This window comes from Pyrus communis, chromosome 4 (genome assembly GCF_041283825.1).
Source record: "Pyrus communis isolate YQ-2024b chromosome 4, ASM4128382v1, whole genome shotgun sequence".
NCBI classification, from domain to species: Eukaryota; Viridiplantae; Streptophyta; class Magnoliopsida; order Rosales; family Rosaceae; genus Pyrus; species Pyrus communis.
The window spans coordinates 5,923,185-5,945,927 of record NC_142568.1 but is presented as its reverse complement, the minus strand read 5'-3'; the positions used below and the strand labels follow the sequence as shown (position 1 = coordinate 5,945,927).

The 22,743-nt window shown below is 37.5% G+C and overlaps 3 protein-coding genes across 7 annotated transcripts; 2 read left to right on the top strand and 1 right to left on the bottom strand.

Annotated features, from left to right (window-relative positions):
* The first annotated feature begins 1,078 nt into the window (after positions 1 to 1,078).
* LOC137721927 (flavonol sulfotransferase-like) lies at positions 1,079 to 1,417 on the top strand. The gene has a single exon (XM_068460947.2). It carries the CDS (start codon positions 1,079 to 1,081, stop codon positions 1,415 to 1,417), a length of 339 nt encoding a protein of 112 aa, XP_068317048.2.
* A 4,818-nt stretch (positions 1,418 to 6,235) lies between these two features.
* HAP2 (hapless 2) lies at positions 6,236 to 13,289 on the bottom strand. 2 transcript variants are annotated; one of them, XM_088692412.1, is made up of 18 exons: positions 12,793 to 13,289; positions 12,548 to 12,691; positions 12,371 to 12,459; positions 12,023 to 12,062; positions 11,081 to 11,138; positions 10,922 to 10,982; positions 10,282 to 10,360; positions 9,829 to 9,963; positions 9,428 to 9,658; positions 9,035 to 9,115; positions 8,851 to 8,951; positions 8,488 to 8,605; positions 8,180 to 8,212; positions 8,005 to 8,098; positions 7,833 to 7,921; positions 7,570 to 7,685; positions 7,276 to 7,376; positions 6,236 to 7,188 (listed from the first exon to the last, which is right to left on the bottom strand). In XM_088692412.1, the coding sequence occupies exons 1-18, from the start codon at positions 13,210 to 13,212 to the stop codon at positions 6,794 to 6,796; spliced, it is 2,385 nt and encodes a 794-aa protein (XP_088548538.1). In that variant the 5' UTR covers positions 13,213 to 13,289; the 3' UTR covers positions 6,236 to 6,793. The 2 variants fall into 2 exon arrangements, with proteins under 2 accessions (XP_088548538.1, XP_088548539.1); XM_088692413.1 differs by having other exon boundaries at positions 9,464 to 9,658.
* A 2,337-nt stretch (positions 13,290 to 15,626) lies between these two features.
* Positions 15,627 to 20,984, top strand: LOC137722933 (PAS domain-containing protein tyrosine kinase family protein). 4 transcript variants are annotated; one of them, XM_068462062.2, is made up of 15 exons: positions 15,627 to 16,093; positions 16,670 to 17,066; positions 17,156 to 17,275; positions 17,373 to 17,946; positions 18,119 to 18,159; positions 18,246 to 18,314; positions 18,408 to 18,508; positions 18,772 to 18,850; positions 19,161 to 19,259; positions 19,346 to 19,414; positions 19,584 to 19,633; positions 20,013 to 20,094; positions 20,214 to 20,308; positions 20,403 to 20,521; positions 20,634 to 20,984. In XM_068462062.2, the coding sequence occupies exons 1-14, from the start codon at positions 15,801 to 15,803 to the stop codon at positions 20,503 to 20,505; spliced, it is 2,172 nt and encodes a 723-aa protein (XP_068318163.2). In that variant the 5' UTR covers positions 15,627 to 15,800; the 3' UTR covers positions 20,506 to 20,521; positions 20,634 to 20,984. The 4 variants fall into 4 exon arrangements, with proteins under 4 accessions (XP_068318163.2, XP_068318161.2, XP_088548537.1 ...); XM_088692411.1 differs by having other exon boundaries at positions 15,659 to 16,093; positions 20,403 to 20,515; positions 20,634 to 20,860; XM_068462060.2 differs by having other exon boundaries at positions 20,403 to 20,984.
* Positions 20,985 to 22,743: the final 1,759 nt, after the last annotated feature.

The following is a 22,743-nucleotide window of genomic DNA, read 5'->3' as shown; positions in this document are numbered from 1 at the left end:
CAAGGAACAGTTAGCTGATGTGTTAACTCATGCGGTGTCAACGAGGAGGTTTCAAGACTCACTTAGCAAGTTGGGTCTAGGAGATATTTACCCACCAACTTGAGGAGAAGTGTTGGCGTGAGTCAACCATTTAGTTTAGGAATATAATTATGTGATTGATTCCTTGTATAATTGGGATCCTTATTTCTTGTTATAGAACCTTTTGTACAAATATATATTTACCTCCTATGAAAAAGAATAATGCACAACAATTAAACCCTAAAACATCTAGGCTTTTTATCTGATGTTATTTTAGTTGTCTAAGTCTTTTACTCTTAACACTTTAACGGGGTGATTTGCGGTTTGATCCGAACTCAATCGGTATCTTAACGGGTGACTTACGAGTCCAACTGTTATCAACCTGACCCAATATATAAGCCCTAATCCAAAACTTTTATTTTTATTTTATTCAAGTCCATATATATTAAATGATCAGCATGCATGCATGTGTAAAAATATCAAACGCAACGGAATCGAAAGTAAGGGATGTGAGTGTAAGTTCTGAGACTTCGATCATATGGGAAGCGTAGCATCACCTTATATCAGTTCAGAACTACTTATTTGATTACATATCACAATTTTCAAAAACTTCACTCAATCTTATCTAAGAACATTTCAATAATTCCTCAGAAAAGAAATAGTTGTCAATGCATAAGCCGAAAGCGGGTGTTAGTGTTTACGTACGTTTACTGATCTTCAATGGAGGTTTGTATATTTTGGATTTCTGGGAAAATTGCAGAGAGAATGTAGAAGATGATGATGTGTGTTGAGTGAATATTCTATCATACATAGTGTGTGATATTACCGTTGGAAATAGGAGGAAGAGAGATCCTTCCCTTAAAAATCAATCCTAGGCCGTCATATGTATCACCCTATGAGTTGAGGGCTAAAGAATTGGACCCCCTTTCACTGGAAGAAGCATTCGAGCTTTTCTGCCAAGGCGTCGCGGATTATGGACCCTTCTGGGACCATGTACTAGGGTTTTGGAAAGCAAGAATTGGAGTTTCCTGCGAAAGTATTATTCTTGAAGTATGAGACTATGAAGCAGGAGCCGGTTCTTTATGTGAAGAGATTGGCTGAGTTCGTCGGTCAGCCTTTTTCAGCGGAGGAAGAGAGCGAAGGGGTGGTGGATCAAATCATAAAGCTTTGCAGTTTTGAGCATTTGAGCAGTTTGGAGATTAAAAAAACCGCCCAGCTCCAAGAGCCAAATGCTAGTAGCCTCAAGTTCGTTGTTAATAACCGTGACTTCTTCAGGAAAGGCCAGATTGGGGATTGGAAGCATCATTTCACAGATGAGATGGCAAAGCGTGTGGATCATATCACAGGGGAGAAAATAAAAGGTTCTGGGTTGACATTTGGTCGAATTCAATGCATATGAAGTCAATTTAGTTGTGAATTATTGACATTTGGTTGAGAATGTTGGTATTCACAAGAGTTTACTAACTCAATACCAAAATATGTGGGTGATAAGTTTACAAACTCTATCACACCTCTCACTTTCACTCTCAATAAAATTGGACTAACAAATGGAGAAGGGATAGGAAATAACAAGCTTCCACGAACCACACTTTCTTGATATATGAAATAAAAGGCAGTTTACAAACTGATGAAAAAACAGAAGCTTACAAGCTTATGAACCTGAGAGAATACAATCAGAAAATGGGATTCGGATGATGCCTAAAGCCTAGCATGAAAGGCCTATTTATACAAAACAGAAATTAATAAACAATAAGACAACACATGCAATAAGAGATGGTGTTCCAGCCGTTCAAACACATGCAGCAACAGATGGTGATTACCATCTTTACACCCTTTCACATATGCACCAGCTGCTAGACACTTTTACACACATGCTCTGCATCATTCCTTGCTGTCTTTCAACACCTTTCGGCTAGCACATGGAGAAGACTTTGTTCTTTGTAGCTGGAAAGAAACAAACAGCTAGCAGCAACATTTTACAACCTGTTTTGATTTGAATTTCCAACACACCTCCTCAAATCAAAACGCCTTCATTCCTAACATTTCACGCAGTAGCCGGAATGATTCAATTGGCAATGGCTTTGTGAAGATGTCTGCCACTTGTTCCTTGGTGTGACAGTAGACAAGTTCAATTGTCTTTTGCTTCACATGGTCCCTCAGAAAATGGAACCTGGTATCGATGTGCTTGCTCCTCCCATGTTGGACTGGATTCTTAGCAAGCTTGATGGCTGAAATGTTATCCACATGAATCAAGGTCGATTCTTCTTGTGAATGACACACTGATTTCAACAGATTCCTTAACCAAATTGCCTCACACACGGTTGAGGCTACAGCTACATACTCGGCTTCACATGATGACAAGGCAACGATTGACTGCTTCTTTGAAGTCCACGAGAAAGCTGTTGAACCTAGAAAAAAGGCATAGCCAGTTGTGCTTTTCCTTTCATCTTGGTCACCTCCCCAATCACTATCTGAATAACCAAATAATTTTGCATCTTCACCAAAATTATAAAATAGACCATAGTTTAGAGTACCTCTTATGTACCTCAAAATTCTCTTGGTGGCCAGCCAATGAGACTCCCTTGGTGTTTCCATGTATCGACTCACGAGTCCAACACCATAAACTATATCAGGTCTTGTGATTGTAAGGTACCTTAGGCTTCCAACCAAGCTTTTGTACACGGTTGAGTTTACAAACTCACCTTCTCCTTCCTTAGACAGCTTCAATCCAGTTGCAACTGGAGTGTTGACAATATTGCACTTGTCCATATTGAATTTCTCCAATATATCTCTCATGTACTTTTGTTGAGAAATGTAGATACCATCACTTCCTTGCTTCACTTCTATGCCAAGAAAGTATGACATTAATCCATTGTCAGTCATCTTGAATTCACTGAACATGGATTGCTTGAACTCACAGAACATTGCTTCATTGTTTCCTGTAAACAACAAGTCATCTACATAGAGACAAATAATTAAGAACTCCCATTTTGCACCATTCTTCATGTAAACTGAATGCTCGTATGGACATTTCTGAAATCCATTTTGGTGAAGGTAGTTGTCAATCCTTGAGTTCCAAGCTCGTGGTGCTTGCTTGAGGCCATACAAAGCCTTCTTCAAACGATACACCTTATCTTATTTTCCCTGTACTTGGAAGCCTTCTGGTTGTTCCACGTACACTTCTTCCTCAAGAACTCCATTACGGAAGGCTGACTTGACATCTAGTTGATAAATTTTCCATTTATGATAAGCGGCAAGAGAGATTAGTAATCTTACCGTGTCAAGTCTTGCAACTGGAGCATAGACTTCATCATAGTCCACTCCATACTTCTGTTTGTAGCCCTTTGCTACAAGCCTTGATTTGTATCGATCCACACTCCCATCTGCAGTGTGTTTGATCTTGTAAACCCACTTGACACCAATAGCCTTCTGATTTGGTGGGAGCTTTGTCAGCTCCCAAGTGTCATTCTTCTCGATGGCATGGATCTCTTCTTCCATGGCTTTCTTCCAACAATCTTTTTCCACAGCTTCATTGAATGAGAGAGGCTCGTGGTCTGCATACAAGCAGAAAAGGTTGGTTTCTTCTTCTTCTTCTTCTTGTCCATAAATCTCTGTGAGACTCCTTAACCTCACTGGAGTTGAGGAGCTGCTTTCCTCACTAGATGTAGGACCACTCCTTGCAATTCTGTGCACTGGAGTTGTTGTGATTGTTTGAGCAGGCTGTTGCTCAATCGGTGGTACAACTTCTGGTTCTTCAAAATCAGTGGAGACGATCTTCTCTTTACTAACTTCTTTGTTGTTCCACTTCCATGTCTCTTCCTCACTGAAGATGACATCTCTACTAACCACTAGTTAGTGGGTTGTAGAGCTTGTATGCCTTGGACTCTTCACTATAGCCCACAAACACACACTTCTCACCTCTATCATCAAGTTTCCTCCTCTTGGCTTCTGGAACTTGAGCATATGCAACACACCCAAAAATTCTTAGGTGTGTAACATTCGGCTTATATCCACTCCAAGCCTCTTGTGGTGTCATCCTCTTGACACTCTTTGTTGGACATCGATTCAACAAATAAATCGAACAAGCTACAGCTTCTGCCCATAACTCTTTTGGCAAATTCTTCTCCTTAAGCATGGACCTTGTCATGTCAAGGATGGTTCGATTCTTTCTTTCGGCTATCCCATTTTGCTGTGGGGTATAGGCAGCAGTAAGTTGATGCCTAATTCCTTGCTCCTTGCAGTATGCTTGGAAAGCATTGGAGGTGTACTATCCACCTCTATCTGATCTCACAGCCACAAGCTTGTGGTTACTTTCAGCCTCTGTGAGTGCCTTGAACTCCTTGAAAATTTTTAGGGCAGCTGACTTCTCCTTGAGAAAATAGACCCAAGTCTTTCTACTGAAATCATCAATGAAGGTAATAAAATACCTATTACCTCCATAAGACATGGGATCCAATGGACCACATATATCTGTGTGCACCAACTGCAGTGGTGTCTTTGCTCTCCATGTATCACCAACAGGGAAAGATAGTCGTGCTTACTTGCCAAGCACACAACCTTCACATACTTGGCGTGTGGCTTCAATTTGGGGTAGACCATGAACCATTCCTCCACTTGACAGCAACTTTAGGCCATTGAAATGAAGATGGCCAAATCGAAGATGCCATTTCCATGACTCATCTTCCATTACACCGATGTTGCAGCTTCCAATCTTTGTGTTCAAATTCAACGGAAACATCTGGTTCTTTGACATTCGAACACGTGCAATAAGCTTTCTCCTTGCATTCCTGAGAGTGAGAAGCATGTTCTCCATATGTATAATGTACCCTTTTTGGAGCAGTTGACCAATGCTTAGAATGTTGCTCTTCATACCTGGTATGTAGTAGGTATCGGAGATGTATTCTTCTTTACCATCCTTCTGGATGATCTTGATCTTCCCTTTGCCTTCAACTGGCAACTTTGAGGAGTCACCAAGACTTACAGATCCATAGGCCCCATCTTTGAGTTCGGCAAAAAACTCCTTCTTTCCACACATGTGATTGCTTGCACCAGAGTCCAAATACCAAACATCTTGTTGCCTACTGGAATCATGGTGTGCTAGCAAGACTGTAAGTTCTTCATCAGTATTTCCACTTGATTCTGCCATATTGACATGCTCACCATTTTTATGTGAACATTCATTGGCATAATGTCCATATTGCTTACAGTTATGACACTGGATATGCGCCTTTCCTCGAGTAGATCTCCACTCCTGAGACTGACCTCGATTTTGTGCATAGCCTCGACCTCTTCCTCGAGCTCGTCCTCGGCTACGGTTAGATGAACTCCCACGACGTGAGTTCCACTGCCCACGACCTCCATTTGGTTTGTCAATATTCAACTTTGACTCCAAAGCTTGCTCTAGCGTTGTGGGGTTTGCATTCTTCTGAATGCGTTGCTCGTGAACTAGGAGGGATCCTAGTAGCTCCTCTGCGCTCATCACCTCCAAATCCTTGGATTCCTCAATGGCAGTCACCACATGCTCAAACTTAGATGTGAGTGACCGGAGTATCTTCTCCACAACTCGTACTTCATCGAGTCTCTCGCCATTTCTCCTCATCTGATTTACTATCATAATGAGCCTTGAGTGATAGTCGGAGATGCTCTCCCCTTCATTCATATGAGCAGTTTCAAAATCTGCTCGAAGTGACTGTAACCTTACTTTCTTGACTCGATCTACTCCTTTGTAGATTGTACTGAGTGCATCCCATACTTGCTTGCTCGTTGTTGCTTCTGCAACTTTCTCGAACGTTGAATCTTCTAGACCCTGGTATAGAAGATACAGTGCCTTCTGGTCCTTCTTTCGTAAGTCCTTGAGAGTGTTCCTTTGTTCTGCAGTATATGCAGCTTCTTGCTCGGCAGTGGGTACAACATACCCACTACTGACAACTTCCCATAGCTCCTGTGATCCAAACAATGCTTTGAATTGGATGCACCATCTTTCATAATTTTCTTTCTTCAATGTGGGAACCTGGAGTTGCACTAAATTGGACGCCATAGCTACTGCACTTGCCAGAATGGTATTCTGGCTCTGATACCAATTGTTGGTATTCACAAGAGTTTACTAACTCAATACCAAAATATGTGGGTGATAAGTTTACAAACTCTATCACACCTCTCACTTTCACTCTCAATAAAATTGGACTAACAAATGGAGAAGGGATAGGAAATAACAAGCTTCCACGAACCACACTTTCTTGATATATGAAATAAAAGGCAGTTTACAAACTGATGAAAAAACAGAAGCTTACAAGCTTATGAACCTGAGAGAATACAATCAGAAAATGGGATTCGGATGATGCCTAAAGCCTAGCATGAAAGGCCTATTTATACAAAACAGAAATTAATAAACAATAAGACAACACATGCAATAAGAGATGGTGTTCCAGCCGTTCAAACACATGCAGCAACAAATGGTGATTACCATCTTTACACCCTTTCACATATGCACCAGCTGCTAGACACTTTTACACACATGCTCTGCATCATTCCTTGCTGTCTTTCAACACCTTTCGGCTAGCACATGGAGGAGACTTTGTTCTTTGTAGCTGGAAAGAAACAAACAGCTAGCAGCAACATTTTACAACCTGTTTTGATTTGAATTTCCAACAGAGAAAACAAAAGTGTTCTCTCACAAATATATTGTGCTGTTACTATTTACAGATCTACCGTACGAGGTTGTGTCAATTGAGTCCTTGTACTTAGAAAATTCACTCTTGATCGTGTCTTGTCACTTTCAATAGTCTTTTGTTGCTCTCCTTCCTTTTTTCTTGGCATGGTATCCATGACTTTCGTCAACTATCTGCATAACGCTTGAATGCTTTCTTCGCCCATGCTTGTGCTTGTCTTTATGGACATGGTGAAGATGGTAGTAATAATCGCTGCCTCTTTCAAGCTGGTTATGCCTGTAATCGTGGTGAATGTTTCTTCGCTTATAGTGAGAACCATGCTTGTGGTGCGTCGCTTCATGCCCATTATGTTTAAGAGCATGAGTGCGCGGGCGGTCTACGTCAACTTTGTGCTTTCGATAATCCTTGCTGTGCTGAGTATCATCCCAAAAATGATCTTCCCACCAATCGTATATAGGATCAAAAAGTCCCTTTTGGTGTAGAAGCCACAGAAGCACAAGCACTGCACCTCAACGTATAATATGTCATGCACTTGTTGCATCTCTAAAATCATCCGCTTATATGTAAGTTTACTGAGAAATTAGTTTACCTGTTGGAAAAATTGCCAAGAGTAGACCAAACATCACAATCCAACTCATGCATATGTACTGTATGTGGCACCTGAAGTCAAAGAATCCAGCGCATTTCCTTCTGCACATGTAAAGAGAGAAATCAATGAGATTTCATAAAAATCACAAGATTGTTAAAATGTAGAGAAATTAACGACGGTTATAATGCAATCCATGTTTGAAAAGTTGGAGAGAAAAGGAGTCAATCAAAGAACCATTAATTGAGAATGTGAATTTAGAGAACACCAAAGTTCAAAAATGAATCAGGCAAGTACCTGCAAGTTTTTCCAGTGACGAAATCTACCAAAACATTCCACAGATTGTTCCAAATACTTTCCATAGATTCAAAAAAACTGGCTGTGCCATTCTTTGGTGGACTAAAGGGATTACCCTGCCGAAATGAATGACTTCAGTGGTTCATTAATCATATAAATCAATAGCCACAAGGTTTATATTACTTCGAAAGTATTCAGACTTTAAAAAATAAACATGCTGATATACTAGATCTAAACTGCCTCATATATTGATTCAACTCAACCTGTGTTCCATTATCCAGGACAGTAGATGTTGTAGAAAATTGGCACTCGGCTCTATCTACTTCTTTATATTCTGAGTCCTTTAGAATAGCTGTGCATTCAAACTCAAAAGTTAGTCCTATCATTATAAATTTAGGCCATTCTATCATCTGTGTGAACCACTGCTCATCTTACCTGCGCATACGTATTTTGCAGCTTGATCAGTTGGTGGGTAAAGTTTGAAGGATCGGGTCGACATTTCTTTTGGCTTCATAATAAAGAATTGTTCCTGCGAAACAATATCCTTTATAAATACATAGTCATTGATCATGTTTAAAACCAAGAACAAGAGCACTAGGGAAAAGCGTACCTCCATAAGGGTGACATCACTAGAGCAATCAAACTGCAAGACGGGAAAATTCATCAGATCTGAAACTACATATTGTAACAGCCATTCACTGAAGTTGTAGACAAAAATACTTCATTGAAGCTGTAAATAGATGTAGTAGGGCATGCTCTCAAATTCTTATAAGCAAGGTGTTTGATTTTTTTAACCTTTTAACAAATAGAAAATAAAAAATATAGAACTTAGAGGACCAATAAATAACACATGAATTTCTTCATGTGCAGCAATCACAACCAAGTTTAAGATCTACATAAGGAAAATTAAAAGCATACCGTTAAGCTATATGATGCTTCCACTTCACCAGTATTGGTGGTTGTTACTGTTGCAGTTCCAAATTGAGTAAGGGCCTCAAATGTTGGGACATTGATGCTTAAGATTTTCCCAGGACTCCTACAAATATATACAACAGCTGCTGGCGATTAGTTTTAGATGTCAAAGTGAAAACACCATTTTATCACCAGACAACCACTAGATTCAAAGCCCTTAATGAATGGATTAACAGTGTAATGCCCTCCCTCATATGCACGTTGAGAGGCAAACAGATGCTGATAGAGAGAACATACGAGGAATAGGGTAAAGTGTATAAGGAAAATAATAAAAACTTCGAAAAATGAATAGCCCAAAAAAGTACAAACCTTTGATAGACATATTCTACGTCGTCAGCACTTAGTTCTATCAAGAGATTTGTATTAATAACTTCAGTGACTCCTATGGAGAACGAATGAGTCCCGGCATTCTGCATCCGATCAGAAAAATGATAAGTAAATCCAAACTGTATAAATCCTTGTGAATGTAATTCTAAAATTGCTGAAACATAACTGGATGCTGGTTTATCCTTTCAAACCTTCCTTCCACCCCATAAAGTGGCAACTGATTCCTTTGAATTCGGTTCTGGTCAGCCTGTCAGAATATGAACATTTTCACCAGTTTCATACCAACTATAAATAACTATAGACCAAGTACATAACCAAGACTATCTGAAATATCTCATTATACAGAAGGAAAGAAAATCCTGCTTACCTAACAAGTATCTACAATAGAACATAAATTCAACATAGTTTATGTGAAAAACAGTAGAGCAAGTATGCAACTTTCATGCACATTCCGGAGAAAAACAATTTTACACAAATACCAAGAAAATCAATACCAATTAGTACCTATAAAAATCCCATTTAACAATGATAAGAGAAGACTAAAATTACGAGCATACACCAGAAAAGATGGAGATTTCAGGCTGGATATACAAACCACCCAGTAATTCCATATTTGATTATGCAAGCAACTCCAGAGCGGCGAAGAGCAAAAGTTTGGTTGCCCATTGAAAGCCTCATAATTGACACCAATTTTGTTACATTCAAAACCATCTAAAGAAAATCGAACTCTCTCCAGCAGCATCCACATAGAAAAGTTCCTCCCCATATCCTGGGGTTGACCAGGGCCCACCTTCCACAAAATTAAGAGGAAACTCTCAGCAATATAAGAAAATCGTAAGATGCAGAACTGGAGTTCAGAAAAAAAAATTAATAGACCAGCTTAATCACTTCTAAGAACTTTCATATTATCTAGTCTCATAGCAGATGCTAATGACAATTACATCAGTGCAGCAAGCATACCTGCCTTGGGATTACGAGGTAGAAATCCTCAAATGATGGTATATTTGTGTAACCAACAAAATCTCCAATAAGATTGACTCGTAAAAAGTTATCATTGGATATGGCTGTTCTGTTTTCAGGACCAACAAGCACTTCCTGGTGGCAAATAAATTATACATAAATCTTGGTTATGAAATTAAATTGTACACTTACTATAAGCAACATAAGACGATGAAATACTGTCAAGTAAAAGAGAATAGGGAAATTTGTTCTACAAGGAATGGAAAACTGTATAGAGTCCAGCATGAACATTAAACGAACTCTAATTTTCAGCACCAAGGCCAAAATACAAGATTCAATCACATGTGCAAGATCAAATCAGGTTATGTACAATGAATAATTGTTTATGGCATAAACAAGGACTTTATATTACAAGAAATGGATATGGTATATGCATTTGGAAAGGAAACATACCGAAACTGTAGACCCTGTCTTCACCTGAATTAGAACACTGAATCCCACTGACCGCTGTCCAATAGCAAAAACATGGAACCTAAATGGTTTAAAATAAATAAGAAATTCACTTATTGAATAATGAAATTACGGGATGAATAAACACGAACATCAAAAAGGAAATATATTGTCCATGTGAAATTGTTTATATTCTGTAGCTTCCATCACTTGTGTTGCCAAAACAAACAATTATTGCATGTAAAATAATTTCGAACTCTCAGTAATCTTAGTTCAAGCTGCTTAACTCCCAGAAAAAGAAAAATCAAGTGTCTTCATATGATTTATAATTGACGGGTCACTTAACAATAAAAATGTATCAAATATCACGGATTCATGAAAAATGATGAATATGGTATCAAAATTACGAAGAAAACAAAAGGAATATGGAAACAAATAAAATTTTACACAACTACAACTCTACTACCAAGAAAAATGACTTAGCCTCATATATTGCTATATACACCCACCTCATTTCACATATATTCAAAAATATCAGAGGGCTATGGCATATCTGCTAGAACTTATCAAAAATCAATTATCAACCGTCCAAGAAAAAACATAAGTACAGTGAAGAACTTAGTACTTAGTGCAAGGTCCTTACCAGTCACCCGGGAAACGAACACAGTGGGCAGTATTGGCTTTTCCCTTCATCAACTTGTCAACTAACCAAAAGAAAGTTGCAAATTCAATACCACAAGACCGTAAGAGGCATCATGCATGTAAAGTTCAAGAAACAAGAAACAAATTGAAAAGCACATACAAACATTTCCGCATGATGAAGGTACCCTCCGCTGAGGCCCACAAGGACAGCACATTGGCTACAGAGAATAAAACAGACATAATGGGAGAAGAGTGTACATCACAAACTCATTAAAGAAAAAATATATGATAAATAAGAACTATTAAGTGTCAATAGACTACAGAACATATAACTCACGACATATGGCATTCCATTTCACCAAGGGCGATATACTACAAACTGTGAGTGACCTTAGAACATAAGCTAAATGGGAAAAGTGTAAGTAATCAGAGAAAATAACCATATGCACCAAACATTGTTATGGGATGTACTTCAATAGTACGGGAACATGGAGAAAGGATCAAGAATGGACAACTTTATTGTCTCGTTGATGCCACAAGGCCAAATATGTGTACGTAGGATGCTATAAATCCCCTGATCTATAGGAAGGAATAAAAGAATAAAAGGAAAGAAAAATCACAGGGTATGGATCCATAACAATTAGCCCTACAACGAGACAGTGACAACTGATTAAGAGACAAATTTTCTGGACACTTGATGGACATTGAAATCACAGTTACATAGGTATTGTGGACAATTTTATGATACATCAAAACATTGATTATGAGGAAATTCATCAAATCTTTTCCGTCCAATTCAAATATGTTAATACGAGTGGGTAAGTTTCATGTGATTCCTCACTTATCAAAGCATCACATAGCATATGCCTATCAAAGCAAAGAACATGTTCGAAGAACAATGTACTGAAACTGAGGTGGGTATTCAATACAAATCCTAAGGTTTACATAGTACAATGTTGTATGATCATACCATACATAATGCAGTTAAAATTGCAAACCGGCATTTAGGAAGCAAATAAAGAAATAAACTGCTACGAAAGACTCAAAAATACTACTGGTACACATAAAAGTGATAACTTTGAAAGTATCATAGAAATGGTACCTCGGTGTGTTCAACAACGTGACCATTTTCATCTCGTAACCTACAGAACAAACAAAAAAAGTCCACTGGTCATGTTTATAGGCACGGTAAAGAATACGACATTTGTCTACAAGTGCAAGATACCCCCTCTCTAAACAAAACACTTCTTCTCAGTCAACATGTTTGTTAACACAATCTAAGGTCAACACCTGATCCTAACTTTAACTTCCAAGCAACTGTTACAATGCATAATCCCAATTAACTCACACCAACCAAAACCAAAGATAATATTTTCCTTTTTCTAACGAAAATTTTGTAACTGTCAAATAAAAAAGAGTGGGAAAAAATAAAGGCTAAAAGATTGTTTGCCTCTCACATATCTTCACAACTTTGGCATCTGCATCTGGCTCGCATTTGCGGGTTTTAACATAATACTCTTCGGGTTTAAAGGCGACATCCTGTTCAAATGTCACAAGAAAAAATCACAAAATGCGTTGAAATTGCATTCAAATTACCAATTCAACAATAAAATTTTGGCTTCCTAACCCGTATGTAAGTAAGCTCGTACAAGGCATAAGCTGCGGATTTGTTCACTGTCAGAACAGGCGGTATCCGGAAAGTCTGCATCTTCTGACTCGAATTCTCCTCCACCTCCACAATTTCCGCGACAATCGATGCCTCTCCGCCACTCTGCGAATCCGTACAGGAATCCACCGTTACTACAATACTTGAATTTCAAAAACTGAAAATCCGAAAAGAAAGGGGGAAAAGAAATTAGGGTTGCTATTTACCGCGCCGCTAGGAACGGCCATGTTGAGGACGATCTTTTTGGTGCAGTTCAAGTTTCCGGAATCGGAGTTCTTCTCGCACTTCTCGAGCTTCGATTTCGAAAGAATCTGAACCGCAACGACATCGTTGGGAGTGAGAAAATGGACGAAGCAGATGAGGATGAGGAAGAGGAGGGTTGCGTGCCCTAAATTCAGCGCTTGGATTCGCATCGTTTCTGTGATTTGGGAGAGTGTGAGAGGGGGAGACGGAGGAGAGGGGCGGTTTTTTGGTGGGGGGTTGGTTGGGGAGGGCGGGTAGAGGTTTAGTTTTGAAACGAAAACAAACGGTTTCGTCATTTTGAAAAAAACGGTTGGATTTGGATCTGCAAAATCTTGATCGACGGCCCTGGATGAGTGAAGCGATTTTGATAGGAACCATAACATAACGGCCTCGTTTGCTCTACTGCTCTTGCATTCTTCCAACACATTGTATAGTATATGCCCAAACACAAAGTGTGTGAAATTTTTTAGTTTGGTCGTCAAAATTGAAGGAGAGAGGAAGAGAATGAGAGATAACGTCAGAGTGAGGAGAGAGGAAGAGAGAGAGAGGTTGTTTTTTTATTTTTATTTTTAAATTAGAGATAATAAACTTACATGTATATAAGGTTTAAAAAAAAATAGCAAAATTTTGTTTGTAAAATTAGGTTATTATCCTTTAATTTTTTTGTTGTAATAGAAAACAAAGATGTCTTTTTATCCTCTTTTGGTTGACAATGAGGGTTTCATTAATGTAGTTTTAGATGATTGTGCAGCCATTTGATAATCATTTTAATTTTTTTAATAAATATTTTGTTTTTGTTAAAAAGTTTTTTTTTTTTTTTTTTTTTAACAAACGATAATGTGATAGTATCTACACTAAGGGGTGGGAGAGTGGTTAAGTCTCACAATGAGCTTGTGATAATACAGTTCAAATTCGCATTTGACAAGAATCGAATATAAGACCTCTCACTTACAAGTGAAGAGGAATACCACTAAATGATATGTTAAAAAGTTTTAAAATGTAAGTTAAATTTTAAAAACAAAAAAAAAATGAAAAACTAAAAAGATTAGCTTTTAGACCATCTCCAAATAAGATGTCAAATTTTAAACTTAAAATTTAAATTTGAAGGCTTACATGTCACTTTGACATCTTTTAAACTTTTGCTCTCAAAGCGATATGTCAAATTTTAAACATAAAATAATAATTCATGTACTTTCTTTGCATTGGGAATGAAAAGAAATAAAAGAATAATGCTTTAAACTAATAAAAAATTAATAAAAAGCATTTAATAATTAATTAAAAAAATGTGAAGATGTTGTCAAATTTGACAGCAAGGATGAGAGATGTCAATCTATATCATATCACATCAGATTTGACTTTTCAGTTGAAAAACATTAATGTTGTCTTTTGTTACCGTTATTACTAATTTGGACAATTTGACATTTCCTTTGAAGATGCTCTTATATGCCAAATAAGTTTTTATTTTTTTATTTTCTAAAAAAAATGAAAATAAAAAACAAAATAATTATTAAATGATCACTCTCTAATATTGAAAAGTGTGCATATGTATAGTGACATAGCTAAGTTGGCACGCAATTACAATTACTTAGGTACAATTACATATGTTTGTTTTTTCACAATCACGAGAGCGCTACACCAACGTGATTAGGGGTGAGCATAAAAACTCTCAAACCGCAAAATCGCATCAAACCGTATGGAAAAAGATCGAAAAGAACCGCGTTAATCAGAAAAGTTAACTTTAAATAAAAAACTGAACCAGACTGATTCAAATCGATTCCGATTTCGATTTCAAAGGAACAAGAATCGGTCGAAACCGAACTGAATCATTTTATTAATAATAAATAAATTAATTATAGATATACACGTGTCATGGTATAATAGGTTGAAAAATTAGTTTCACCAAGTTGCAAAGTATTGAATCCATCCCAATTAGGGCTCACCCACCCTCAAATGTTTTTGCTTGCTGTCGTTGCTGCTGCTGCCAATATCAGGAGATCGATGTTGTTTTAGTTCTTGATTTTTTTTTTTTTGTTTGTTGACCAACTAATGCATATTTCTTTTAATTGTCTATTTTTTGTTAACTTGGTGCCACTGCCAAAGACATTTGTATTAAAAAGGATTTGTGTTGTATGCAACTTTATATAATCATTTTAGAAGACATATGTGAATGCATGATGATTTCGTGTTCAAATAATTTAGTATTTAGAACTGTAAACCGGCAAGAACCAGGTCAAAACAGATATAGACCGAACTGTACGATTCTAGTAATAAATTTAAGCGAAATCGTACCAAAATGAACCGTTGATATTTTTCGATTTCGATTCCAGTTTAGGGGTGGAACTACATCGAACCGCATCGTGGTCATCCCTAAACATGATATCTTAATTTTACAACATTTTTTGTCAATTTAATAAAGAAAACTATTATTAGCGTACAAGTGTGTTTATCTTTTTAAATATAAAAAATTTAGTAATAACAATTTTCATAATATCAACGTTTATTATGTCGCAATACAAGTGTGTTTATCGTTATTTATGTCGCAATACAATACGTTGAGATTCTTTATAAATAAATCTGAAAGGTACTTTTATGATTACGTTTGAACTTGTCTGTAGCCAGGTATAAATCCAAAAAGTGGACATTAATAATTTAATATGTGGAAGCTACAAGGAAGGAAGCAAACAATGTGGATGTGGATGAACTCAGGCTTCAAGTCACCAACAACACCTCAACGGTCAAGATTAAATCATTGCCATCAAAGTTAGCAACCAATCTATTTCCTAGTGACTTGCAAGTTGCAAGTACAGGCTTGTGTATTAACTAATTAAAAAAACTTAAAATATTATATCAGAGCATTTGGAGCGGACCTGCTCGTGCGATGAGAAACTAAAAGTGGGAAGCAGCCCGCTATATTTAGCAGCTATGCGTATTGCGCACCGTTTTCCTACGCGAGACCTCGCCATCGGTGTCGATGGCCTCCCACGACCAACCGGAGACTCTGTACCAAATTCTATTCGATCGGTACAGGAGCCTGGAGGCGAGCCACGCCAGGCTCCGAGCCGAGTTCCACCAACTCCGCCACCAGAGGAGGAAGGAGAAGGAGAAGCAAGAGGAGGAGGCTGAGGTGCCGACGTCAGACTATCCGGGTTCGCCGTTCAACGTGCCCGGTTTCTTCCTCTCGGGCAGCCCGTACAAAGCCGTGTTGGATAGCATAGGCCACGCCGTCTATGTCTGCGTAGCATCCAGCGGAGAGATCAATTACTGGTACGCGAGTGCTAGAACTGCGTCGTTGTGATTGTTTCGTGAAGTTGTATGTGTTTTTACGGTGTCACTGTTACAGGTTGGTGGTACTGTATATGTGATATTGGTTGAAACAGTTCACTTTATAAATTTAACTCCACAAAATTGGATTTTGGTAAAAGTAAAGCTAGATTGCATCGAAATTTGTGCATATTGTGTTTATCTCAGTAAATATTTACATGCCACAACATATGATCGGTTCGAGACAAAGAATTTGAGGGTAATCCAAGGATTTTAGATAATCACAAATGAATATTGTAAGCGTTTGATATGATATTTACATCGAGATCCTTTGCGATAGAATTCGACACCTGTTATGTAAGTTGGGGATAGTATTGGTTCACCATCAGAGTGATTATTAGTGGGCCGATGGGTTTATGTATCCCTGAAGTTGAATTTGTCAAGATTCATGCATGTTGAATTCATTTCTGAAACCTCATTATAGACACCTTAGATGGCAGCTAACATATGCTATCCCATGTGAAGTTCAATTGCTCAAAAATTTGATATTCGTTGACACTGCATCACGTATTAATTCAGGAATCGAGCGGCTGAGGATCTCTATGGATGGAAGGACTATGAAGTCCTTGGACAGAGAGATTCTGAGAACATCATTGCTGAGGAATACTTTGCACCTCTAAAGAGAATCATGGAAAAGTTGAGCATTGGGCTATCATGGTCAGGTCAGTTCCCTCTTAAGAAGAGGTCTGGAGAAATATTTGTGGCGATGGTAACCAAAACCCCATTGTATGAGAACAATGAGCTTGTCGGTATTATCACCGTTTCAAATGACGCGGCATTGTTTAATAGATTACAAGCAGAAAAAATGAAAACATTCAAGGATCATGCCAATGTCCAATGTAGAGGATGGCAATCAAAGCACCCACGGCCACCTATTGCACCATTGCCACAGATTGCATCGTCTGTTTCTAATCTGGTGCTTATGTGCTACACAATCACAATTCTTTTGATTTCATTCAGATAACTGAAATTGTGCTTTACTCATTATGCTGGTGAACTTATCAGGCCTCAAGACTTCTATCAAGAAATGAAGACAATGTATGCAATTCAAGTGAGATAAACAAGGGCAGAGAGGACTCTACAATACAAACCGAAGATGCTGACTTAGAGAAACCTGGTAAACTGGTGAGTATCTGTCGTACTAAATCATGGTTTCTATGTTTTCATTTCTTTTTATTTCCCTTTAGAGTGTGTCTAAACTATTTTGGTGAGATGGCTGCAGGCAGCAAAGTTCTTGTCAAAGCTGCGTACTATAGGAACCAACAATGGTGGAAACCAAGATGATAGAAGCTCTCAACAAAGTGGTAGAACCGGTGCTTCTCTATTTAGAAATGAAGTGACTAAGGATACTAATTCCCCAAGAAAGTCAAAGGCATCAAGTACATGCCACTGCTTTGTTGATACAGACAGTAAGGAAGAAAAACCCGGTAATGGCCATTCTTCTCAAGACGATAATAGAACTCATCCAAATGCATATGGGCACAAAAACTCAATTTCAGGTGAGGGTTCTGTTTTAGCCTCTTCAAGGGAGTGCAATGAGGATTTTGGGTCTCCCGGACTGGGTTATCTGTTGCCAAGATTACGCTACCAAGTGGAGGGGAAGGATCCAAAACCTGAAGAATGCTACTTGAATACTTTGGAGATTCAAGATTCAGTGCATGGACAAAATGGTAAACAACTACCAAATTTAGACAGCAATGGTAGTTGTTCAAGCAAAGGGGATAACGACTCTAACTCCAGAGAAGATTGTGAGATTTCGTGGGATGACTTGCATTTGGGAGATGCAATTGGACAAGGTAGATGTGTCTATTTGTGTTTTAAATCTAGTGCCCTATGCTCAAAATTTGAAAAGCCTGGGTGGTTTGTCCCAAGTAGCTATCTTTAATTTAAAAGGTGGAAATTCTTAAGAAGTGTACATGAGACTGGATCTTCAGTATCTAAGCATCCATGTTTGTTCTTGCCTCACAGGCTCATGTGCCATTGTTTATCGTGGAATCTGGAATGAATCGGTACATGTCTATATCAAAATGTCCTTAATATCTTACCCAAATAGTCAATAATTTCACATTTGACTTTTTGTGTGTGTTTTGTTTAGAATGTTGCTATTAAGGTTTACTTTAAGAATGAATACAGTGAAGGGATTTTACAAGACTACAAGAAGGAGGTGCTATAAATTTTCAGTTAACTTGTATTGTTTGTATTGTTGTTTGAGAAAGGAAGCAGTTGATCAAGAATCCCTTTTTCTTTCTTTCTTTAGATTGATATAATGAAAAGATTGCGACATCCTAATGTCTTGTTGTTTATGGGAGCTGTGTGCTCACAAGAACGCCTTGCCATCGTCACAGAGTATTTACCTAGGTAATTGGAACTATATTACTTCTCAAAGATTGGTCAGTGAACGATATTAAGAGTTCACACATTGTTGCTAAGCTGGTTTATTTCATGCTGTGCTACTAGGTACCAGGCCTTTGATTTTGTACTGTTGATATCATTCTGAATGGTATCTTAACAGTTTAACCAATCTGGTCAAGCCATAAAATGCAGATATCATAAGATACTGCTCCCCTTATCATATGGCAATTATGGACGAGTATTAAACTGATTTCATTTTTTCTGGGCAGGGGAAGTCTCTTTAAACAACTTCACAAGAACAATCAGACGTTAGACATCAGACGACGGCTGGTGATGGCTCTTGATGTTGTGCGTCTATACTACTCTCTCTCTCTCTCTCTCTCTATCTCTCTCTCTCTCTGTTTGTGTCTGCACACAGTTGCTTGTGTTCACATTTTCGTTACAACAAAATTTATCCTTTCGAAGAATTAAAGATGCATGAAACATGCACAAATCCAACTTTGGTCACTAACATCAGGGTGTCACGCTCACATTTAACAGTGGTTATGCAGTTTTGTATATGATTTGTATATGCAAAGTCACGCAAATCAGTTATTTTTCACTTAAGCCTTTCCGGCTTTCTGCTGTCAATGGAATAACAAATTCTCTTATATTACAGGCTAGAGGTATGAATTACTTGCATCATAGAAATCCACCTATAGTTCACAGAGATTTGAAATCGTCTAACCTGCTGGTCGATAAGAATTGGACTGTCAAGGTAATGTAAATTGATCGATGGCCTCACTACTTATTCAAGGAGATGGAGTATACACCAGTTGCTTAGACTAGTCTTTTTTCTGTCAGGTTGGAGACTTTGACCTGTCAAAGTTGAAGAATGCAACCTTCTTGAGTGCAAGATCTGGAAGAGGAACAGTAAGTGTCTCCTTCTAAAGGTCCTTTTAATTGCGGAATGTGCTCATGGATATGTTATGCTTTACAAAAATTTGAGAAACCTCGGTGGAATATTTTGAATCTCTATTGATTACAATGACCACCTATATGTAATAATCTCACTTTGAGGTATTTATTTTACTAAATGCAGCCTCAGTGGATGGCCCCTGAAGTCCTTCGAAACGAACCATCTAATGAGAAGTAATTTCTGAAAACTGATCTATAACTTGTCTTGCATGTCCTCCCTTTTAAAGCTTTTATGTCAAATGCGGATTTTTTGGAGAATATGATATCCTTCAGACATAGAATCAAATGTATTCATCTGTTACCATTGTATTAGATGAAAATTGTATCGAACATTATGTCTGCTATGCTGTAGTTCTGAAATTATAGAATCATATGATCTTGGAATTTTATGGCAGCCCATCCAAGTAGTGATCGAGCAGTCATAGCACTGTAATTGACTATCTAACAATAATTGAGCCTGTATACCTTTTTTTTTTTCCATTATTGAGCAAACGTTTGGTGACATTTACGTCTAAACTTTTACTGTGTATTGAGTTGTCTTCTCTTTAAACAGGTCAGATGTGTTTGGCTTTGGTGTCATCCTGTGGGAACTAATGACTCAATCAATCCCATGGAATAACCTCAATTCCTTACAGGTTCTCTCTTGTTTTTCTCAGTGTGCACACTTGTGCGCATATAACGGCACAAAAACTTTGATTCTCTTTTCCCTTTTGGTCTTCTAATCTCACTCAAAATTGTTCCTTTCATACGAAAGGTGGTTGGAATTGTAGGGTTCATGGATAGAAGATTAGACATACCAGAAGGCCTCGATCCCCAAGTAGTATCCATCATCGAAGACTGTTGGCAAAGGTAAGTACATTCAGCTGGCTAGCTCATTTTGTTTACTGAAATTCGAACTCACGTGTTGAAACTAAAACCATTCTTTCTTGCCAATAACAATCAGCGGCCCGGAACAACGTCCATCATTTGAAGACATAATTCAGAGAATGAAGGCCCTAATCCAGAAATTTGCATCATTATCTGTGAGGAGGAGCTCAGAATCATAACTATAATACGGTTTAGGTCAAACAAACACCTTTAAGCCTACTAAACAATTCCGAATAGATTAATTTCATCAACTGCTTTAGATAGTCTTTTTTTCTCTGCCCTACAAATGCATACATATGTTTTTCAGGTGGAACATGAAGAAATAAAAGGAATATGTTGGGTAGTGCTGAATTTCCTTTTACAATCTTTCTTGGACTCCTTTTTCTGGAGCGGAGCCGTCCTAATGCAAACCGAGACCCAAGACGAGCAATGAGGTATTGTTAATGTAATGGACTTTGTGAAATTAGGAAAATTTTCAAATTTAATGTACCAACCATCTCCATAACAATATGAGCATAAGCTCATTAGATTAGATTGCGTAGAGTTTTTTTTTTTTTTTTTTCATCTTTTTATTTGTTGAGAGTATATTGAACGATAAGTTTTTTAAGATGTATGTAAATTGAGGTTTTGAAAAAGAAATATGAGACTTAGTTCGAAATGAGGTTCAAAGTGCATGTCTTGTTCTCCTTGTGGGTGGCCTTTCATTTGGAGAAGTTTTGCACTTCCACCACTGTTGGGACACCTCCAGTTCCTCAACATTACCTTTAGGGTGTGTTTGTTTTCTCTCACTGGCTTTTACTGAATTAGATTGGACTAATGCTAGTTTGGTATTACTGTGTTAAAAAAATAAAAAAAAAAAAAAAAAAACCTAATTCTCTGTGCGGTGAGAAACAACTGTAAAGTGAAGTTTTTGAGTGTTTGGTTTTTTCCTTTTTTTTTTTTTTTCTTTTTTGTTGTAAAGGTGCTTTAACAACAACAAAAAAAAAAAAACAACAGTGTCTGAATGTTGGTAAACTTTTGTATAAATTGCTCTAAATATGTTAAATGACTAAAAGTAATATGATATAAAATATAATATAATAATTGCCAAAAGATAATAATGTATGGTCAATGATTGTAATTTATAAGCTATGTGGGAGTATTCTTGTCATTGAAAAACTTGGACACTGATTATTATGCATTGAAAACAAAAAAATAAAAAAAAAAACTTTTTTCAAAAGCATCTTTTTCTTTTCTATTGTTATTGATAACAATTTTTGGAAAAAAAAAAAACACACACACACACACTTTTTATTTTTTGTTTTACCAAACACATTTAATGTTTCAGATTTTTTTTTTTTTTTTTTTTTTAATAAATGATGTTAGTACTAAGTGACGGTATTCCAGATTTTTAATAAGCCTTTTTTTTTTTTTTTTTTTAAAGCACACAATCCTAAACCAATTTATATAAATGTTAGTGCGATCCTATGTTTCTTACATGCCAGGGACTAGCTTTAAAAGACTCGTCCATCTAAACGCAACTAAACTCGTTAGATGGCCTTGGCGAGACACCCCAAAATCGAGCTGACGGCTATGACCAACTTCTCCACTTCACCCCTCCCATCCCACAATCATTTTCAAACCCAGATCAGACGGACTTGCATTGCTTCGCTAAACAGCTTATGGATTCGATTGACACCACCAAAACGACAAATCCCCACAAGCCTATTAATTAAATCATCTCGGATTTGATCTCTCCTCCTCTGATTTGTTGTGGGTATCTTGGTCCTTCCCTCAAAACTCCATTGGTCTACTCCAGGGGAAGAATCAGCCGCTATGTTTCTGCTCGATTGGATTTTATCACTGTTAGGGGAATACATAAACATTATCTCCACTGTTTTATGTATTGGATTTTATCACTGTTATGGGCTTTTTGGAGTAATAGATTTCTAGATTTATGGTTTGTGTTTGGACCCTCTTTATCAACAGTTACTCTTAAATAACAAATACACCATGTGTGATTATTTATTAGACGAATGGTTCACTTTTTTAATTATTCATTGGACCAATGATACTATATTATTGTAAGAAAGAACCTCTCCTCGCTATCCCATTTGCTACCGCTTTTGTCAACTTGTCCCTTGGTCAATAGTATCTCTTGTTCTGAAGGAAAATTTGAAAGTGTGCATTAGAATATGATTTTTACAACCTAATTCTCATCCTCTCACAGCTCTATCTAGTTTTGTTCCCTAGCCAGAATAAATCAAGAGAGAGAATAAAAGAAATTAATGAAGATGCAAAATAAAGAGAAATGTGTAGAAAACAATAAAACATAAATCCACCAGAAATAATATTTCTGCCATTAAGATACAATTTTGGGGGTGCATAGTTTGCAGTACAAGAACCCCACCTTACGTGCAAACTTTTGGATTTCCAGT

Coding starts and splice junctions, on each gene's coding strand:
- LOC137722933 (XM_068462062.2), top strand. CDS start 15,801: ATGGCCTCCCACGACCAACCGGAGACTCTGTACCAAATTCTATTCGAT. Junction 17,276..17,372: donor TAGAGAAACCTGGTAAACTG/GTGAGTATCTGT, acceptor AGATGGCTGCAG/GCAGCAAAGTTCTTGTCAAA. Junction 18,851..19,160: donor TGGTGATGGCTCTTGATGTT/GTGCGTCTATAC, acceptor CTTATATTACAG/GCTAGAGGTATGAATTACTT.
- HAP2 (XM_088692412.1), bottom strand. CDS start 13,212: ATGTTATGGTTCCTATCAAAATCGCTTCACTCATCCAGGGCCGTCGAT. Junction 11,139..12,022: donor ACGTTGTTGAACACACCGAG/GTACCATTTCTA, acceptor TATTCTCTGTAG/CCAATGTGCTGTCCTTGTGG. Junction 8,606..8,850: donor GTAGAATATGTCTATCAAAG/GTTTGTACTTTT, acceptor ATATATTTGTAG/GAGTCCTGGGAAAATCTTAA.
- LOC137721927 (XM_068460947.2), top strand. CDS start 1,079: ATGAAGCAGGAGCCGGTTCTTTATGTGAAGAGATTGGCTGAGTTCGTC.